The sequence below is a fragment of the Argopecten irradians genome, chromosome 1 (genome assembly GCF_041381155.1).
Source record: "Argopecten irradians isolate NY chromosome 1, Ai_NY, whole genome shotgun sequence".
In the NCBI taxonomy this organism is placed as follows: Eukaryota; Metazoa; Mollusca; class Bivalvia; order Pectinida; family Pectinidae; genus Argopecten; species Argopecten irradians.
In genome coordinates, this window is record NC_091134.1 from 40395982 (window position 1) to 40417228 (window position 21247).

A 21247-nucleotide genomic window follows, 5' to 3' on the forward strand; every position below is an offset into this window, starting at 1 on the left:
TTTTTCCATCCTCTTTTTCAATTTTTTAGCAAATGTATTTTATTTACTCTTTGGCTATATCTCCAAACGCATTTGCATGTTTTCTTATCTTGAATACAACCAAGAATTCTATGTGATGGGTCTGGTCTGGGTTTTTGTACAGATATGTGAGGTATATAGACATAGGATTTATGATGGTTGTAGAGCTATAGAGATATGGACAATGATAAGGTAGATGTCTAGATAGAGGACTCTGGGCTTTCTCATCTCTCTACAGTAATATAGGCTCCATTGAGACATTTTCTGAGTTCGGATATTATGTGAGGCAAGAAATAACCAGGAATACATAAAAATTGTCAGATATTCTTGTGTTTTTGGATGTCGTTTTATGAGGTAAGATTTATTTCAGCAATTGGTAGACTTTTTTAATTTCTAAGTTCAATTTAAGTTGTAAGTATCCTATTGAAATGATTTTATTTGGTGATTTCATTTCCAACCTAACCGAGGGAGATATTAATTTTGGTTTGTATGTCTCTCCATGTTCAGCTCTATTTGCCAGAAGGACCACTCGGGGAACTTTTATATATGGCATTTCCAACTCTTTGTCCAGTCAGTCTAGTGTCTGACTTTCCGTCAATAACTTTTCCAATTCCAAAGCAACTAAGAGCTTTTCAAGAATCAAAAAGCTTGATATTACACCTGTAGCATGCAGGGATAAAGGACAATAAATTTTCTTCAAATGATTGACTGACTTTGACCTTCGTTCAAGGTCACAGTAGTCAGATATTGAATTATCTTTAAATAACTACTTGTAATGATTTTAATGGTATATGTGTATGAAGTTTTGCAATACAAAGACATGAAAAACAAAAAGGCAGACATTTCATGTCTCAGCTTGCAAAGGCTTGATTTTAAAATTTATCCCAGTTTTATGATAATTGGCAGAACTTTCAAATGGAAGGAGTAGCAGAGGGTATTTATGTTTTCCAAACATTTCTATTTTTCTGAATTGATGGATATTATCAGGAATTTTGAAGTTCCTGGCCAATTTAATCTAGATAAAATAGACAATCAAGTAAAAACGATTTATTCAATTACTGTTAGAAATGTCATATCTGTACTACCGTCATAACATTAATGATGGCATTTATGGTTTAATGGAATTAACTAACCTGCTGTCTGAAATATTGAAAGTGACATGTATATCATTAATTTTCCTTGGAATCTTAGATTTCAGTCATTGTCATACATTTCGTTTCTTGGAACAAGTGACTGCAGATTTAGGTTATCATTACATTATACTCTGTGATACCTGAAAAATCTTGTAATCTACATGTATATGATAATTATTAACAATTATATTCCATTTTCGCATATCACAGAGTTAGCTCCCTTGCGGGTAGGTATCAATGGTTACGTCATTATTTTGTGAGCGCAATTTACGTCATTTTCTCCAAAAAGTATGACGTTACGCTCGCAAACACATGACTTCACAATCAAAACCTACCTGCAAGGACAGATAACTTTGTAACAAGCAAATACAGAATAATCTATAGGGGTATACAAATTGGATACAAGTTCCGTTACAGGTACAAATTACAGGTGAATACCTAAATTATTAACAAAAATTTTTATCTATGAGGAATTATGCTTGCATGGTGTCCCACACTATCCGTACTGAATTAATTAGACTAATCTCTAATTACTAAAGAGTTCAATATCAAAAAATCAATCATGTTTCATTATATTGAAGAAAAAAATGCTAAAAATAGTATTTTTCTTTTCCCTTGTGCAATGTTTATGATAAAAATGTGTTTGGGGCTGTAAGTTGTGGCAGATTAGTTTTATGAGATATATTGACATGTTACCACAAGCCCTCCAACTTTGCAAGTTCAAATCCCAATGTTGGGCAGTTAGTACTGACCATAGAGACATGTGTTTTTTCTTCAGGTACTCTGGTTTCCTCTTCCTCCTAAACCTGGAATGCCCTCAAATGACGGTGTGGCTGTTAATAGGATGTTAAATCAATCCAATTCAGTTTCTGTATGCATGTACACCAGTATGTAGCCATGGAAACCCTAGGATAGTAAAGGTTTGAGAACAAACAAGTGTACTAAACCTCTAACCACCTAATTTACGGAGAAATCATTTCTCTGATGAAAAACTTGCTTTTTATGATGAAATGAATGGATACTTGAGGGACTGGGTACAATTGCTGGAAATGTCTTCATTGAAATGCTACTTGCTAGTTAAAGTACCTCGAGTGTAGCTGCATGCCCTCATCTGTTCTCTGTCAATAAATAACTATGGAGGAATTTTTAATTCTCTTTAATTGTGCAATGAAAACGGAATGCAGATCAACAAAGCAAAATTGTCTGAACTCAAGAAGACACCAGGGACTGTTGTCATATCTTACAGCCATGTTCAGATAAAATTTTGAACAGGAATGCTTCAAGCTTCCACAAAATTAGCTGTAAAGTTTAACAGCTGAGGTGATTGTGAAAATCATCTCACAAGAGGTATTAAAACATAATAAAATTAACTGCATTGCCATGGCAACATCCTCATGTTGATTAATTAAATTTGAGTGAGCAGGATTAAAAATAGTTTGGATAACTGGGCTGTTAAGTAGAGGAGGGAGACTTGGTGCATTATAGTACTTTTGGTTCTGCAATGGATTTTTATCAAACCTTACTATGGTTACTATGACCTTGACATAAAGGTCAAAGGTGAAATAGGTGCAATTGCCTTGTTACCTCAATTTGCATTTTGATGACAGTTTTGTTTTTCATTTGAATTGCACATTGCAAAGTTAGATATTGATTTTAAGATTTTAGCATTGGTTATAACTGAATGGAAGGTTTTATTACTTCACAAAAGCAACTGAAAATCTAAAAGTTTTAGTATTAAATAATGCACCAAAAAGTTCAACATGTTAAACTAAAACAGAAACAAGCCTAAACTGTCAAAGTCGAATCAGTCTAAAAGACATATGGACTTCTTTGAAATTTAAATGTGAAAAGATTTCTATTCGGGCAACATTCAGAAATGCTAAGCTGGTGTTTAAACTCATTTGCTGATAAAAATAATGTGAATAAATGGTTACAATTTGTAATTCACTGAATATTCATTAGGTTGATTTGTAGATGTAATAACCCGTTCAGAGAATAAAGGATGGGATTGATAGACATTCAGGTTTCTATGGGAGTTGTATGTGTCAAGAAATCTAACGTCTTCATCCTGCTGTAGTCATTTATCTCTTAGACTTCTGACTTTAAATATCACAACTAATTTCTTAGGTTAGTGCCATATATGTATAATATTCCAACTTGATCTTTTAGTTTTAATTCATTAGCTAATATTTTTAATAAACCAATTTAAAAATTGCAGTAATTTGTTCATTGAACCAATAAAAAAATTATTCCTGTCATTTAAGACATAGTAGAAATGTGATCACCGTGCCTATCTAAGCCTCTTATAAGATAATTAGACAAATTTAAGTTACAGTTGCTAATTAACAATCCAATGATATAATTCCAGGTTATGTTTGGGTTATATAACAGCTGGACTTTGACACCACTTTTGATGCCAAAGTGTAGGAAACTTATACTCCTTTATTTTTTCTGTATGGAATTTCTTTACAGATAATTAGTAGATAGATGTTCATTTCAAATTGCTTCATTTGATCACATATTTGATTTTGAATGAGGGAGCTCCTGGGCTATTGGCATAGAAACCCTTAGCACTCCCGATAGATAGATACCAAATTAGGTTTTACTTGCATGATCATAAATCAACCTCCCTGTAAAATATATAAGTTTGAGTGGTTTACAATTCCATATATATTGAAAAATCTTGATAAAAAAGCATCATTATTCACACAGGAGATTGACTTTGGGGCCTTAGACTGCCCTCCTCATAAAAGATGAATACTCTATTGTTGAGTGACTTTGGACAATGACACTTGGTTTTTACATAGTCTACAATAATGTTTGATCTTCACTTGAAAGAAAATATACCTTAACTATAAATCACAAATAAGAAATTCAGCTTAATGCAGTTTCTTATGTTACATTTTAATAAATAGTGGCCTTGTATGTTTGAGGCAGCTGTTCACGGGGAATTAAGTCGCATACCAAAGCGGATTTATCAGGTTCGGCATATCTTGACTTGTTCATTTCAATAAAAACAGGATTTTTTACATTGCTGTTATCTAAAGGAATGACAAAGGTTTTATAATTTATATCGGATTATACAGAAGACAAAGTGTTAAGTCAGATAGTTGATATTTTCCAAGGAGGCCTTGAGACACCCAACAAACATAATCCAAAATAAATTTTAATTTGACAAAAAACAAGATGGTGAGTTAATTAGGATCTGACTTAAGTCTATACAATGTACATCTTTTGTTTTGTGAAATTAGGGTTAGATCTGATCAATATCATGTCTGTAAGTAAAATTTTCCTTTATATAATAGACAATACTAGATGAAATGTCTTCGATGGTGGTGCAGATTACAAAAGTAATTATGGCGTCAGACATTTACTTATAACCTTCTACCTCAGTCCAAACTTTGAGACTCGAATCAGGGTTGATGCTTTTATTTCTGAAACTCTGCTTTTGAAACCTCGGGCATATGTCCTTCTATGACCTTAGTTGTAAAAAAAACATTAAAAAGAATAAAAAAAAATGTGAGGATTTTAACATAATCTCCACTACACATACAGTGCACAGGTCCCTGTGATACAGTGTGTATATTTGATTTCCCTGTACTGGAAATTTAAAATGACAAGATAGTATGTATTCGTTAGATGTTCATAGTGTTTTGATGTATTTCTGAAAGACACTTGAAAACAAGGGTAGGTCAGTGATCATGTCAATTAAATAGCTCATTTAACTAAATTTGAATAATTCAAAACATTTAAATGCATGGTGACGATTAACTGTAGAATTTCCAAGTGTTTGTTGTTTATCCAGCTTTAAGGTTAAAGGGATCTTACTTTGATTTCCATACAAAGCATACAGTAAATTACATCATGTTTTCATTGACTGATCTTGATCCCAGTTAAACTTAATTTATTACAGATCAGGGAATATATTGAAAGCACTGTCAGCTTGATGAGATGTAAATCAATTTTATCTTTTAAACTATATTCCCTTAGATTCTTCCAGTCAAATATGCAAGGTTTTTAACTGATTACTAGAACTCTTCAAAATATATTTTCAAATTTTTTTGGTAAGCAAACATTGTTTTTTCTTTAAAAGCAAAGTTAATTGCATGCCATAGACTCTTTGGCCTCTTTTTATCTCATCTTGTTTTCATTTTTTTTTTAATTAAACATTTGCTTGCATGTAAAACAGATAGAAATCTCATTAAATATAAACACGATAGGATTTGCATGGCATGAATTATTCATCACTCCATACAAAAGCATGCACAGTCTTTGTTCCTTTCTTTGCTTCATAGAATTATCCCAACAACATTCAATTATATAAAAGGGAGGGATAATATATTTTATCCCGAGGGGTTTATATGAAGGCGTTCGGTGCCGGTGTGCTGGTATGAAGGCTAGGTATTCGTCTCGGAACGTGGAGGGAATTTTCGAATGCATTGAGTTAAAAATACTTTTAATGAAATTTGAATTCAAATATGATTACGTTTAAAGTCTCTTGTAACTGAAGGTTATATCAGGTATGAATGGGACACTACTTCTCGACTTTGTGAGAGACCGTAGTAACTCAGGTAGTTTATGACGTTGACCCTTTAACTCTTACATGAGCTATGAACGGTGACACTAGTAAGATATGATTATGACAAATGCCCTATTCGGACAGGTAACTCGTAAATTCTAGTGTACACAACGTTATTTAAACTTCCTGTGAGTGAACGGATGACTCCAGTTTTAAGTTCGTTAAAGTGCTGTCGGACACAGGTATGTGTGACATTTATGATGGAATGTGCATTAGACATGGTATTTACAAGACGTTTTTGTTCCAAACTGAGCCTCGGCCTATAGTGTGTGGGCCTAACAATGACATGTGCTCTGACTGTTGTCACAATGGATTCCAATACTAAAGCTAGCAATTTTACACCCCAACTCCTGTTTTAGAGGGAAATGTTTGTCGGAAACAGCTGGCTAAAATCAATAGGCCACAGTGGATTGTGTACGGTTGGCTGACCGGGGATCGATCTAACGTGTACACACATTCAAGACGAATGGTAACATATATTACACAACTCATATAGAGCAACTTGAGTCAAAATCAAACAACAGATAATTTTGTTGTGCGTTATCCGTCTGTGTGTGTTAAAGGGATAAGGTCCTTTGTGTAGTGGTCAGTCCTCATTGATCTGCACTATCTTTACAGGAACTATCATATGTCCAGCCACCGAAAGCTTTGTCCACTGGCGTGACTCTGCGGCCAAAGTCGAGTGGGGCCTCAATTTCACCACCCCGTCTGATGCCAAGCGTTTCAGGGACTGCTGCACAGTAAGTTCTATATTATGTCATTTCTGTAATAGATTCAAAATACCTGCATAATGTCTTTCTAGCTATTTAATCTTGTTATAGAAATGCAGAGGAAATTTCATTATCGAAAATTCCATTTTAGTAAAAGAAAATTTTAAGCCATGCAAACCATGTTAAACTTATTAAATCAGCAAGATCATCATGTAATATTTTGAATAATCAAAGCATTCAAGTAAAGTTTAGCCAGACAAACAAAACTCTTGGAGTCCAAAAAGATCTTTGAGTTAGGTGAGTAAATGAGTTTACTAGGTTTGAATGTTATTTTTAAGATCTTATTCTTAGATATTTTAAAATCACTTCTTATTAGTATAGTTATCCTGTAAAAAGTAGATGACCATTATTTATCATTTCAAAGAGCCATATCACTATAAAAGATCAGATGACATTGCTTACAATATAATGATAATCCTAATATCCTAGCTGTCTGCTGGAATGCAAAATGATAACTGGAATAAAGACACTAAATCAGGCTTGGTATGTCCCACGGGAGACAACACAGCTCCCATTGTGTAATGGAGTAACGACTCTAGCTCTAGTACAGAAGAGTAACATTCCCATAAGAGGACTATAGGCACCATATTTAACCTGTCTAACACAGACAGGGCTACTGTTTACCATCCAAATAGTCCCCCATATCAATTAATAATGTAACGTTAGCTGTAATTGTCACAACAAATTATCATGATCTTGCATATTTACATAGCTAATCCGCTGAATAATGCTTTAAATATAGGCAGGGGATTGTAACGGTATATTAAACTGTTATGATACATTTATATATATAGAAAGGGCACATGTCAAGTTTAGATGTCTACAGGGCTGTATGTGTATTGGCTAAAGTTATAGGCTTTGGAATTCTGGAGTATAGGGTGGGTTCTACTGATCTCTCTGATAGGTTCGATCTTATTGACATACTTACCTGTGACGATGTTTAAGATTTATATTTACAACACCTGTTAGGTGTCGAGTCCCACACACCAGTTCTCACCTGTAGAATGGTGGGTTGTAGGTTACGAGGTACGAAACCCCTACAGGTATGTGCGGATTACATCTTCTCTTCCTGTGTCTGTTCCTCCCCCTCCTTCCTCTCGTTTTCATACCTGTAATTCTCACGACATGTACCTGTACATGCACTTTACATAATCAAAAGTCAGCCCCAGGGTTATTCCCAGTGGATGAAAGATGTCACGGCTGTAGTATTTAGGAGTATACTATACGTCAGTGGTAAATCTTAAGTTTTATTGAAAGTCCTAAGTTAGATGTGTACATTTGATTATGGATCTATATAGATTTATCATTTTCAGAAGAAAGGTGAGTAAGTTTAAAGAGTTTGGTCTTGCTTTAATTATAATTTAATTACATTCAAACATGGATATAGACGTAAACTTTTTGGTCAGTTAGACGCTGTACTAAAGTACAGGTGGTTAAGATTAATTTGGTCAGTTACATTTTGTGTGGTGTAAATCAACGCGGTCAGTTACATGTTGTTTGAGTGCGGGTAGTCAGAGATTGGGCAGGTGTCCCGTTATTGTACAGCGGCCTTAAGTCAGCTGTTCACTCGTCTTAACACACCTGTCCATTGTTTTGCGTCTGTCTATACACCCTACCTGTCATTTAGGTACTAATGTTATCATGGCACCCTGACCCACACACATTTTGTCTGTAGATATATACCTCTACACTCTGAGGTCAGGAGTATTATCATAATGGCTACCTATTCAGTTAACTACATTCGTAATTGGTTTAACGGTGAAATTTTGTGAAATTCTTTTTAACGGATATACAAACCATTCTGGCATGAATTTAAATCACTTGATTTCACCATTTAAAATCCATCAGATTTTGTATAATGTCAGAATAATATTAATCTCCTCTCAATTAATGATCACATTTCACTGAAATTATCTTCTGATGCAAATATGCTGTACTCATTCAATTATGACATACAAGGTCATATCTTTTTTCTAATTCAAAACATAATATTTCCTGCTATGAGATTTAGCAGTTTCTTATTCCCAAATGGATATGAAGGGCCACATATGAAAGGTCATCATGGTGATGGAATGTTTAGAGTGTCCCGCTATAAAAGAATGTTGTCCATCAATGAAATGTCATGGTGACCCTGTGTTTAGGGAATTTTTATTGGTCTTTTACAAAAGAAGGGATCCTTCCTGTGTTTTAAGGTGTCTGTGTATGAAAGTTCATGCATACATAAAAAAATATTTCAAAGTCCTTTTGCAATTATGATAGACCAGTGTTTTGAAATGCTATAGTAATTAAGTCTAGCTATAAAAGGTCAAAATGACTTAAAATTAATATCTTGGGTACTTTTAGATATCTGTGAAGTGTCAAAGAGTGTTTTTGGTCCTCTGTTTATCTATGAAAGGCCAGAGTTAGGCCTTCATTACCAACCCTGGTACTTTGCATTATAAAGTGCTCTTGTACTAGTCCAGAGGCTGCTGTACAAGTGGCCTGTAGTTGGTTTGACTGAGATAGCTGTATACTTGGAACATTTTAGAGCTCTGAGGATGAGAGCGTTCTAATGATGGAGCCTAAAACAACACTTGTTTGTTGGGTTTAACTCTGAAGGAACCACTATCTGCAGCACTTGATTGAGAAGGGGGGATTTGATATATGGGTGAAATTTATCTTGGCTACTGTTTTTTTTGTCTGTTTCCATCTTTAAATAAATTGGCACCCACACTAAACATGTGTAGGAGGTTTCTGAGTGTAAGACTTTGTAAGTCATTTCAAGGTCGCAGTGTCCTCTGCCACACTGATAACTGCTGAACTGGAATCAAATTGCACTTCTGAAATTTATTCTGTCGTTTAAGAAACACTCTGAAATTAGATTTCAAAACTAGACTAGGAAATGGGGCACCTGGTGAAATCGTGTCAGTTTACTGATAAGCATGTCAGAATAAAACTTCAATTAAAAATAATTAGTTCACAGCCTGTTGGTAAACAACAACTTGACCCAACGTCTGCTGATGGCTCTCTAGATCTTGCCCTACTTTCCGGGATCTGTCTCCCAGTTTGTAGCTAATTTGTCTAAATTGATAAAGGAATCGTGCCATTTCGAGCTCTTCATTGCCGTCTTGGCCAGAGCCCCTCGGCTAGCTGATTGATTAGGGGCTTATTCTGCTGCCCCAATGTTTGCCTAAATTGATACCAACTCTCTGAAAATTAAATAACATTTAATCAAGTCGTCAGAACCAAGTAGGATGATATAACAGCTGTTGGCAGTGTCCTGGCAGATGAAGAAATAAAGTTGAATTACTTATAGATTTTTCTTCTCTGTCACCCAATGTGAATAACATATAGATTGTTCTTCTATGTTGCATAACTTAAATGGCTTATAGATTTTCCTTCTGTGATGCTGCATCCCGATGGTATACCAACAAAACTTTCTGCAATATAAGGTTGCGTCTGCTTATTTGACACAGTAGACATTAGTATATTGGAAAATAATACTTCAGGACTCAAGTACAGCTGGGAACACCACCGACTCTAAGACGACTTTCCCTCTCCTATGTATATTTGTATGCCTATCATTTGCCTGAAGATTTGTCGAGCAATAGACATTTTTCATCATTTCACTAACTGCATTGTCTGGCAAATTCCATGTTCCAGTTGAAATGGTGTTGACTACGGATGTTTCTGTCAATATTTACTCCTGTTTGTTCATTAGATCACTAAATACAGCGGGTTACAGATGGCCATGGGTTTTCCAACAATGGCCATCACAAATACACCCAGGGGTGTACTAGGTACAGAACAGATGCAAATTCTCCACATACACCCAAAACCTCTATTCTCTCTAACTATTCTGACTTATTGTTTTACTAGATCTGATCACAATTGGTCATGTGAACGTAAAAATATACTTATAGTGTGTAGGTTTTGTGTAGCTGTACATTGTCTACACAGGGTTCAAAGGAAACGGATCATGTAACCTGTCATTATGGCTCAAATTGTAAGATCTTTTAAAGATAATACCTTCTTAAGATACGTAGGCCTTTCATTGCAGGTTTATGTTAGTAAATAATATACTAGCATAAGTGATTTAAGAGAGAGAACTTTAAAATGATACATTTTTAATGAATTTACATGTAAACTGCTATCAAATCTCATCGTATGGTATCAAAGTAATTTCGTTATAGGTAATGTCAAAGATCTCTTCTCATTAGTTTTTTAAAACAAAAAAATCACTTGTTATTACAGAAATTAGATATTATGAAACAAATCATACGATATATGCTATATGGATTCCATGCTGACTTCATCTGGACTAGAAGTGGTCATCATGATCAAATCTGTTTAGTATAGGCCGATATGTATCTGGATCAACCTATGTTGTTTTTATTTTGTTGTAGAATCCTGCTCAGAAATTTTCTAGAAAAGCATCATCAGCGAGTTCTTTGCGACTGAGCCCTCCAAAGGTAAGAAATGTAAGAAAAAAATTCTGACATTTATACTGGTATCGTAAATCTGTTGTAGTTTTGTTGCATATTATAGAATGTTGTCTGTATGTTTTGTATATTATATGTGGTATATTGTACATTTTGTGAAACTTCATGTGTTCACCCCTCTTTATTTTCTAGCCGTGCTGCAGTATTTTAAATCTGTAGTTAATCTACTTGTCTACAAGTAGCTTCCCTCTGAAACGTTTTTGTTTGTAGAACTCTAAGCTATAAACATATACCAAGTATATATTACATGACAGTAAGCATATTGGGTAAATTAGTTTTCTCTAACTTAATCTCAAAAACAAATAGAGATGATTATTTTCAATTCAAACAACCAGTATTGTAGACTGTAGATTTAAATCTACCCTGATGGCTATCCTAGTCACAAACTCCGTAATATATACCCAGTATACCAAACTCTTGTCATTATTCTATACAAATAAAAATGTTGAGTAATTAGTTTGTGTACAACGTTCTAAAGATTTCTTATAAATGAGAAAAGTGTACTTTTCAAATGTGCTTATGCAGATTTTTCTGTCGTTTCTATGGGTATTGTTATTGACGAGCTTTCAGAAATATAAATCTCTCTAATTTTCCTGCTATTTAAATAATGGCTCTCTGCTTCCATTAATTTGCATACATTGCATTTTTTTCGGTTGGAAAGTTTCCCTGATGAATTTCCATGCTGGTTTTATGTTGTATCCAAGGTTAACAGGTTCTTATTGATCAGTATTGTATTTGTAAAATTGTCTCTTTATTAGTAAAATCACATCATGTGAGTTCACAGCGTACTGGTTAATCTCATGCAAAACGCCAACATGGAACGTACAAAATGCTCGGAGGCACTTCAGTATGGCAGGAAATCCATTTTCATGATAACTTCATTTTGATGTGTGAAAACTGTAATGCATTAGTTTTTTTTTAATTCTTTCTCTACAAATAAACCACCTATGTTTCAATGAAGTCTGAAGCTACTCAGAATGATTATAAATGTATTGTAAGTTCGTGGCAGGAAATTGTTGAATGAAATTTCGTCCCCGTAGCCATCATTTGGTCATAAATCAAACAGTTAGAATATTTCTCAAATGGTTTTACAATTTTCCTCATTTATTATATCATATAACAATTGTTCCTTTGAAATAGATTAATTATCATCTTCAGGAAAAAAGAAATTTCTCAGTGGGTGCATCTTAACAAAATCCATAATTGAGATTTCTAGCTACGAAATACAATTGTATTTCTTTTTGCAGTAATTACATGATAAGATACAGCTAGAACTTCTGTTCTCTTTACTGTAACTGATATCATTGTTAACGCTAATTTTCAATGCTAAGGTCCAAAACATGGTCAGGTACATGTGCTATTAGAGAAACAATAGACTCTTTAGTAGTTTATGTTTAGTTGGAGATGCCAAATAATAATTTTAAAGGTGCTACTCTGCCAACAAAGCTTATTTTTAATCTGTTTAAAGAAATCATTTAATGATGTAATTTTCTACTGCATCAAAACTTTTATTTAAATGAAAAAGAATTAATTCATCGCATTCCAAAGAAATTTCTTGGCGTTCCACCCCCATATGCAATGATGTAATGGATGTGCCAAAAGTATTACAAACTTAAGCATCCTTTTTGTAGGTGTTCATTACACATACATATGCATACATGTATATAATTACCAATTTTAAATTGTCCTAATAAAATTGTTTTATCACACTCTGTCAATGTACATTATCTTTAAGGATACATGCTGTGTGCAGAAAAAAAATCAGTAAGATTTAGCTTTGTTTGTATGCCAATTAAATTTGAATTGGTAAATTTGAAACTATCTGAAGCTCTGGGGTTTGTTAGACATTGAAAATCTGCAGTAAATTCTAATGATACAAAAACCTCCGGCATCTAAACAGAATCATGTATCGTAAATGTCTATCAGAACCGAAAAAAGGTTGGTTTAATAGGATCTCTCAAAAGGATCATCTTCGTGATTAAGTTTCATGGTTTATTTTTCAACTGTGCATCATTAGTGAAGGAAATGAAAGACAGATTTTACTGGTCCCAGGGCAGGATTTTTTATATTTTTTTTTTATTTTTTTTTTCTGAACCTATCTAGACATTTACAGAACAGACTGTGGAGGCGTACCGACTATAGAAGTGAAACTTGGAGATATAGATTGGGGGGCAGACGGTGAACTACAATCTTGACATCAGTAGAGTTCATACTGTCACCCATAAACACTTACATCTATATCCAACTTGGATATGAACGTGCAACTTAAATGGTCGCTAAAATCAATGGAAAACAGGAAAAACCGCTACCCACCGATTTATTTCTCGGCTTAAAGAAACCATTGTGTGATTTATGTGACAGAACCCTGCAGACATAGGAATTAGAAATCCCAAATAGAGAACAAAAGTTCTATTATCTCTTTAGCCTGTTGTGATTGCTGTGTTGGCTTGACGTTTCAACTTTTTCATAGTCCAATACAGGATTTCCTCACACGCAGAAAACGGCAGGAAAGTTGTTGGGCTTTAGGATAAAATCCAACTTTGTTCCTTTGAAAAGCAGTTTTGTATACTTTTTTTTAGAAATAGAATTTTATCTTAATTTGAAACAAGAAAGTAAATTTATTGTATGCAGTGTTTTAATGAAAACATTTTCTAATTCAAAATTGTTTTATGCACAGAGTTGTTTCCCCTTGCTAATTGGTATTCAATGTCGTATCACAAAAGAGTATATTTCAAGTCTTACAGACATTTTCACCAATGCAGGATGTTTTAACTGTAAAACAAACAGAAATAATTATAAATTTCTGTCGACAACGAAGGGAAGGTAATTAACTCTTTTTTAGGGAAAACAAAATACAATGGACTGGGAAAACAATACGGAGAATTAATTAACAGTGCAAAACATCAACAACATTACGTACATCTGTCCCATCATCCTGGACATCCATCATACAAATTTATGTTATTGTGCAGGATTTATCTTTTTTTTTTATACAATGTGAAACAATTATTTCATGTTGATCATATTCATGAATGTGTTATAAATATAATTTGATGGATATTGCATTTTCGATATGATACATTACTTGACCAAAGCAGTTTCCAATTCCCCCAACCAACCCCCCCCCCCCTCCTTTTTTGTTTTTTAGAGGAGAAAAAAAAAACCAAATAAATCCCTAAAAACTAAAAGTAACAACTATAGAAAATTACAAACAAACATTTAGGCTTGTTTACATTGTCAAAACTGAAAATGAAAACATTATATTTCCATCAATTGGTCGCTGTGTGGGCCCAGTTATAATGTTGCATGCAAACAGCGTTGTGAAAATTGGAAACAGTTCCTGCAAGCTCGACATGATTTTCATTTATTTTCTGTCAATATTATGGCAGGTAATTTGACGGACTGTTCCTAGTCATGTTTGTGAAATGAAGTCATGTAAGGATTCAGAACTTGAAAATATTTTTTTCAACAACAAAGGCGAAGAAAGCGTCATTACAAAAATTAGACAAAACCAATGTGATTGTTTCCCGGCTCCAGTAAGGTAATGATGACAGTTATGTCAGTGGAACCGCCTTGTAATCATTCTACAAATTTAAATGCAAATCTATTCAGCTTTTATCGTGTTGGTTGTCACATTATATTTCCTAGTTTTATTGAAATTTTCTATTGTTATTGTTAAACTTTTTTTTTTTTTTTTTTTTTCAAAATTTGTAAATAAATGCAACTTTTGTAATAATTAAGAATCCTTTTTGATCCTCATTGCGAAGAAACTATTCTGAGCAGCCATTGCCAAAAAGTATCATATCTTTTAAAACAAAAAACAAAAGCCAAAAACTATATGTAACAGTTTCTAGGTTTACATCAGTAGATACTGATCTAGTTCCCTGATAGTTTTATCTTTCTCCATTTCTCACTGTCTGTTACCTGATAACATCCTTTTTGGATTTAAAAGTTGTGAGCAATGTCTATCAAAACTACAGAAGAATGGACAACTTCCAGAAAACGTTGAATCCGGAATGGCAAGAATTTGGAAATTTCTCAATAAGGTTTCAAGTGATACGCCTTTAGCAAACAATAAGGACATGTTACTAGAAACATATGTGTAGCAGGTGCTCTCATTAAACTGCTCAAGATCATCCACAATAATAAAAATTCTTCTATTTAAAAATATACACTATTTGTTTTTAGCATAGATAATGTATTGTTAGCTCATATATCCATTAATGCCATAAGAATAGCATATTATTAACTTGCTAGCTTACAGAACTGAAAAGTTAATGTTTATTTCATAATGGAACTCTTTGACAGTAAATTCCAGTGAGGTAGCACTATAATATGACTTGGTGAGGTTTCTTGGTGGAAGTCTTTGACAGTAATTTATTATTCCAGTGAGGTTAAGCATCCAGACGTCTAAGGCTTTCCTCGACTGTGATACAACACTATTATAACGACAGTCTCTCTTAACACACAGTCACAATTCACATACATGAATATTACATACCAGAGACATTATCCTTAAATGATCTTACAAATTAGAACCATTCCAAACCAATCCCAGATAATTGAATTCTTTAACCAAATTAATCCCCTGTTAGACATATAAGACAAGAATGTCAGACAACAGTGCATTCCTTTTTGGCTGATACAGCAAATTTCTTTTTACATCTCTAACATGGCAAGCTTTAGCTTCCTAGAAAATGAAATGGTAGATTAATGTCGTTCTTAATTACGCTACAGAGATTATATATCTGCTTTATTTTTCAGAGGATAAAGGGCAAAGACACATCAATTTCCTCTCCCAACTCACCAGTCCATCACAACAAGAGAGCTGTATCCACTCCGTTTGAGCTGGGCTACCCTGATGCATGCGATCACCTGACGGCTGACATCGACCTCAGCCAGCCAGACAAAAAGGAAAAATCGGCAACAATTCCTCGAACAGCTGCTGACTCGGAACAAGATGCCCAGTTATTCAAACCGACGGGAATCTTAAAACCGCCATCAAGTTCGTCTGTGTACGATAATGTTACCAATGCTCCTACAAGGAAACCCAATGAAAATGAAACAAATGCTAACAATCGGAAATCCATGCCCGCAGTGGGTACAACCCACGTCTCATTTGTAGTGGACAACCTTTTACACAACACACGACCTGCATCGGCCATACAATTTACAGAACAGTATTATCAGACCCAGTATGACAATGAATTTTCTTCCCCTTGTCAGAAAGGAGCTGGACGGTGTTCGTCTGCTACCTTACCCGCGGGAGCCTCTAAAACATGTGAAAATGTGCGTATGGAAACAGCGTTTGTCGGCGACTCCTCAAAGTCGTGTCAAGGTCTAAGTTATTGTGGTACCCAAGGTGATAGTGTGACAGTTCTGTCTCCTCAGGCGGTAAAGCCTGGTACATTGTCTCAGAAAACCTCTTCTTCCGAATCTCCAGAATGGCCCTCTCCCCCAGAGCCCTTGACCCCTATGACCCCTGTCAACCCCTATAGTAATGTAGACTTTGATAGTTCAGTGTTAAAGCGTATGCTACAGTCCCTCCCTGTTTCCCCAGACGAAGTAGACCTTAACAAAGACCAAGGATTCCATGAAGATCCTGTTTTGCGTGATAACCAAAAGACAGACGACCCAGAAATGTTGAAGCGTGCCAAAAGTTTTACCTCACGTGATAGGTCAGAGGTCAGGGCAGCATTTGCAGCCCAGCATAGTGTGAGTATACAACCTAGTCAGGATCGACCTCAAGGTCACTCAAAACATGGGTCAACCAAATCTAAACAAACAAAACTTCTCATAGAGAATGAACTACGGCTGAGGAACAAATGTGCTCGGGAAAGTTATGGCCGTGACAGCTATCCTGATAGTGGTATTGGTGGGATGACAGGCGACACTGCAGGTTCAGTGTGGTCCAGTGACAGTGTCAAGGCTTCTTCCAACATCACAGGTACGTAGTCATAGCAACACATGTGTCTCATAGCAACATACATCAGCCATAGCAACATATAGGTCATGTGCATAGCAACACATGTGTCTCATAGCAACATACATCAGCCATAGCAACATATAGGTCATGTCCATAGCATCACATGTGTCTCATAGCAACATACATCAGCCATAGCAGCATAAAGGTCATGTCCATAGCAACACATGTGTCTCATATAGCAACATTCATGTCATGTCCATAGCAACATACATGTGGTGTCCATAGATATGTCTTAAAGCAACAAAAATGTATTTTGATGGTAACATGTATAAATGTTTGATAACTGATTTTTCTATCCTCTCTATGAGCTGTGAGACACAAATGAGGATTATAATATGGAGAAAATATTGAAATATGAGCTACCAACACATTTCTTCTATAATGAAGGTACAAAATGTCCTTATTTCAACTGAAAAGGTACTAAAATTGTTATTACTGTTACCATCACCAATGAATTTCTCAAGATAACAATGAAATGATAAACAACCTTTGGCAAAATATCAGTATATTCCATTTATACATACAGATTAACTTTGCTAAATGATTTAGTGTTTCTACAGCAGCTGAATGTAGATATAGAGATGAAGGTGTTTTAATATATATGGTCCACACTTGCCAGTTTATGTTACTAGTATCAGTTAGCTGTCAGCTGGTATCAGACATTAAATCCACAGTTGGTACTCTGGCTTTGACCTTGATATTCTGACGTTGACCTTGTTCCACAACCTATGACCTTGGATTGGTCAAGAAGTCTGCTGGCCAACTAGAATCTGATCAATTGCGTCTGTCATGCTCGGGTCATCTATTGGTTAATAAGCTTGCTGACACTTCAGATAGGAATGTCAATCAGTAATGGTCAGTGCTGGTCAGCAAAGCATCAGAAGGTCTAGATGACCGTCTAGTGATGATTGGATTTGTTTAATTGTCTTCAGTAATGAGGCCCACTGTGTTGAAGCAGCTGTGTGCTTTCCTGTTAATCTTTGGTGCCAGTCAACACTCCAGAATTAATACAACAGACGGTATAGGGCTCAGAGGATCTGGCTCAGAACATTCCAATATCAGATTGTTCATATCTGAGGAATTCCAATCACAAATTGTTACTGTTTCTCAATTTGGTTATTAATCAAGCTGGAATGAAGTGGAATAAATTAGTTTGGTTTCAGATCTGTGTTCAATATAATGCATCCGATATTTTTGCTCTCTAGATGGCAATACCTTCCTTGGCAAGGGTCTCTGTATCAAAAAAACATAGATTACAATTGTACAAAGATTTTATTCTCCATTGTTCTAAATTTGAAGGGATTTCGCAGGAAGAATTGGCTTCCAATGGGAAAGAGACTTTATCAGAAATTCATGAAGCATTAATTAATAAGTTGAGATCGGTATACATAATTGATACACCTATTATGTAATATAGTACTATTAAATGGGAAGCACACATATTTGTATAGCCTTGTTCCAAATACGTTATTTTCTGTTGGTAATTTTGAAATACTGAGCTGATTTCCCAATATAAGAATAAATATTGTAGATAGACTAATATCCTGAAGCTCGGCTGAAATGTTGTAATTATTCGTCTGTGACCGACTTTTCCGTGCAGTACCAGCTTTGGTAGTGATGTAGCTGTTTCATCTCCATCCCCAATACACAGTAATTATAGGCATAGAAAACACATGCTCATGAATAATCCATGTCCTTTGCCTATTTTACCGTCTGGTGCCACTACGTAGGTCAATTTATTTTTTATTCAAGTTGCCATATACCGCACGTGAGTAAATTGATTGAGAAACACAAGTTGTGTCAAAGCCATACATTAAAATGCTCATCGCCTAAGGAATGTATTTATAATTGTTGCATCATGGAATAATTATATTGGCTGTCACAGTGGCAGACTATTTCTTAACATTCTACCAATAGACTCCTATATTTGGATTGCAAGTTTAAGGGTTAATTAGTACAAGAAATTCCATGATGGTCATACCATTAATTAACATGGTTATCCTTGGTGAACAAATAGAAAATCTCCAGAAGAAGAACTTCTAAAGAACCAAAGTTCATATGTGTTCATTATAATTTAAATCTTCTAGGTCTACTGAAGGATCGTTAAACGTGGGTACAGACATCTTAAAACATAGTAAAACAGCAGAATAAGATGAGCCAGCCTAAGGTCCTAAAGAACTAGAATAGTTGGAACCTAACTCAGGATCGAGTATTGCTTCTCCTCTTATTTTGCTGATTTAATATGTAGAACATTGGTTCAAGAAGGTTGGGTATCAGACAAGGATCTTTGTTGGGACAGTTGTTCTTGTGACCAAATAGATGACTTTTGAAGGTCTGACAGAATGTCATATATTTTAACCCTTGAGCTTCTGTATATGTGTCTCACAAGTGGAGGGCTACAGATATTTAAGATATTTCTTCATCACAAAAATATTTAAAGTCCAGAATATCATGATTATTGATATTCCCTGTAAACAGTTGAGTGTTAAAACGCCAGCACCACAGAGAATCTTTGGATGAGGTGAGATGATGTCATGCCTGACAATGGTGGGTAATCTTCAGTCCTTCGATCCCTGTCTGTGACCAGCCAGTCAGTTCCTATAAATCATCATCTCCTGCTTTTTAATCTCCAACCATGTGTCCCAAGTGAGTTAATGACATTTTCTAATTCCCTAAGTTTATAACCTCTGAATTTTTTTGAAAATATTTTCAGAAATATTCAATTCTGAAGAAATTGCTTCATTTATTTAATTACAGTGTTGACATTTGATGACATTTAATTTGAAAGAGTCCTTAGTAAAACATATAGAAATTATAAGCAATTACTTTCGTTTGGGCCCTAATATACAAAGCGATTGCAGCATATTCATTCCAAAACTCCATAAACTAAATGAAAATAAAATTCCTTTAATGCCAATATTTTTAAGCTGTTTAATTCTAAGAAAGAATTAGTCTTGGAACGTCTCTGTATTCTATATTGGTTGTAGAACTTTATAATTGAATGAAAATCTGATAACCAGAGGACAGTCAAACTGGTTAAGGCAATTCACCTCTGATTTTATAATGGACTGTTCCAATCTTAGAATCAGAAGAATTCAAATGTGTCTACAGGGGAGAATGAGTTCAGAATTTTTCAAAGTTGGTGTGATTTGAATTTTGCATGTCTGCTTGGTGGATCTTAATTGGTGTATTTTCTGTCAATTTTATGTGTGTAGGGGGGTTTATTTAAATCATATTCACCCCTGAACATTTAAAATGAAGTCTTCCAGTCTTTGAATAAGATGAGTTCAAGATGTCTTCAGGTGTGACTTAGAGTTCATTAATACCTTCATTTACAGTAGCGTCACTCAACAATTTAAGATATATCTTACATTTCTGACATAATTTTGTTTTAAGCTCATAGCATCACTTATATTGATCCTGTGATGTTTAGCATCTGGTCAAGTTCTAGGAAAATTGAATTTGGGATGAATTATGTGTGTGAATCTCTTCTATCAAGTGTTAGGAGTTAGATTGATATCTAAGAGGTATGGTATTAAACGGAAATAAAATATACAGTGATATATAGACAGTTACATCCCAGACAAAGGTAGAATATATTGGAGCTTCATTATTGTCTTTAAGTGGTGGCTTATTGCAACTGACTTATTTACTTTGCATGCAATAGTCACATGTTATCAAACTCTAAACACAAATAACTAGTGCCATAACTGTCGGTTAATGTCAGACCACCGGATTGTTTCACACATAAACTGCAATAATTAGCATGCAAAAGACATATTTCTTTACCATCCCAGACAAATGAATAACGCTTCAAGTCCAAATTGTCACATCGATGGAAACTGCTGTTGAATGTTCAGATCTCCTCATTATCTACATTTAGAGTGGTATATGTAATATGATAATGGGTACGGATAAATCGTGTGTGGAAAAATTCATAACCCGTTATTGGACGTTCTATCGCCTTGTTCTGCTATTTATTGATTACTGCCGAGTTTTTGATACAGAGCGCGATGAAAAGATATGATTTGGCCATTGTTGACTCCTTTTATCGCCCAGCATCAAGAAAGCGTATGATATTAGCTCTTTAACTGTAAGTCGGGGAAGCATGCAGAGCCTGATTGTGTTGATTATATTACAGTTTCCATCAGCTTGCCTTGATACGCTAGATTGTCCCTTTCCGCTGCCTGAATTGGCTGATGTGTTTTCCCTTCGGCAGTTTTCTCCCGCTCATGTTTAGGACTATAACTTGTGTGTGATGGTGGTGTATTAGTGGACAA

General features: G+C 34.9%; 1 protein-coding gene across 1 annotated transcript in view; it reads left to right on the top strand.

The window, feature by feature from the left end:
* Window positions 1-21247, top strand: part of LOC138327732 (protein still life, isoform SIF type 1-like) — a 193201-nt gene that overhangs the window by 115808 nt on the left and 56146 nt on the right. Inside the window, 3 exon segments of the mRNA XM_069274064.1 lie at window positions 6349-6470; window positions 10886-10951; window positions 15746-16928. Of these exon segments, the coding sequence (XP_069130165.1) occupies window positions 6349-6470; window positions 10886-10951; window positions 15746-16928 (1371 nt within the window).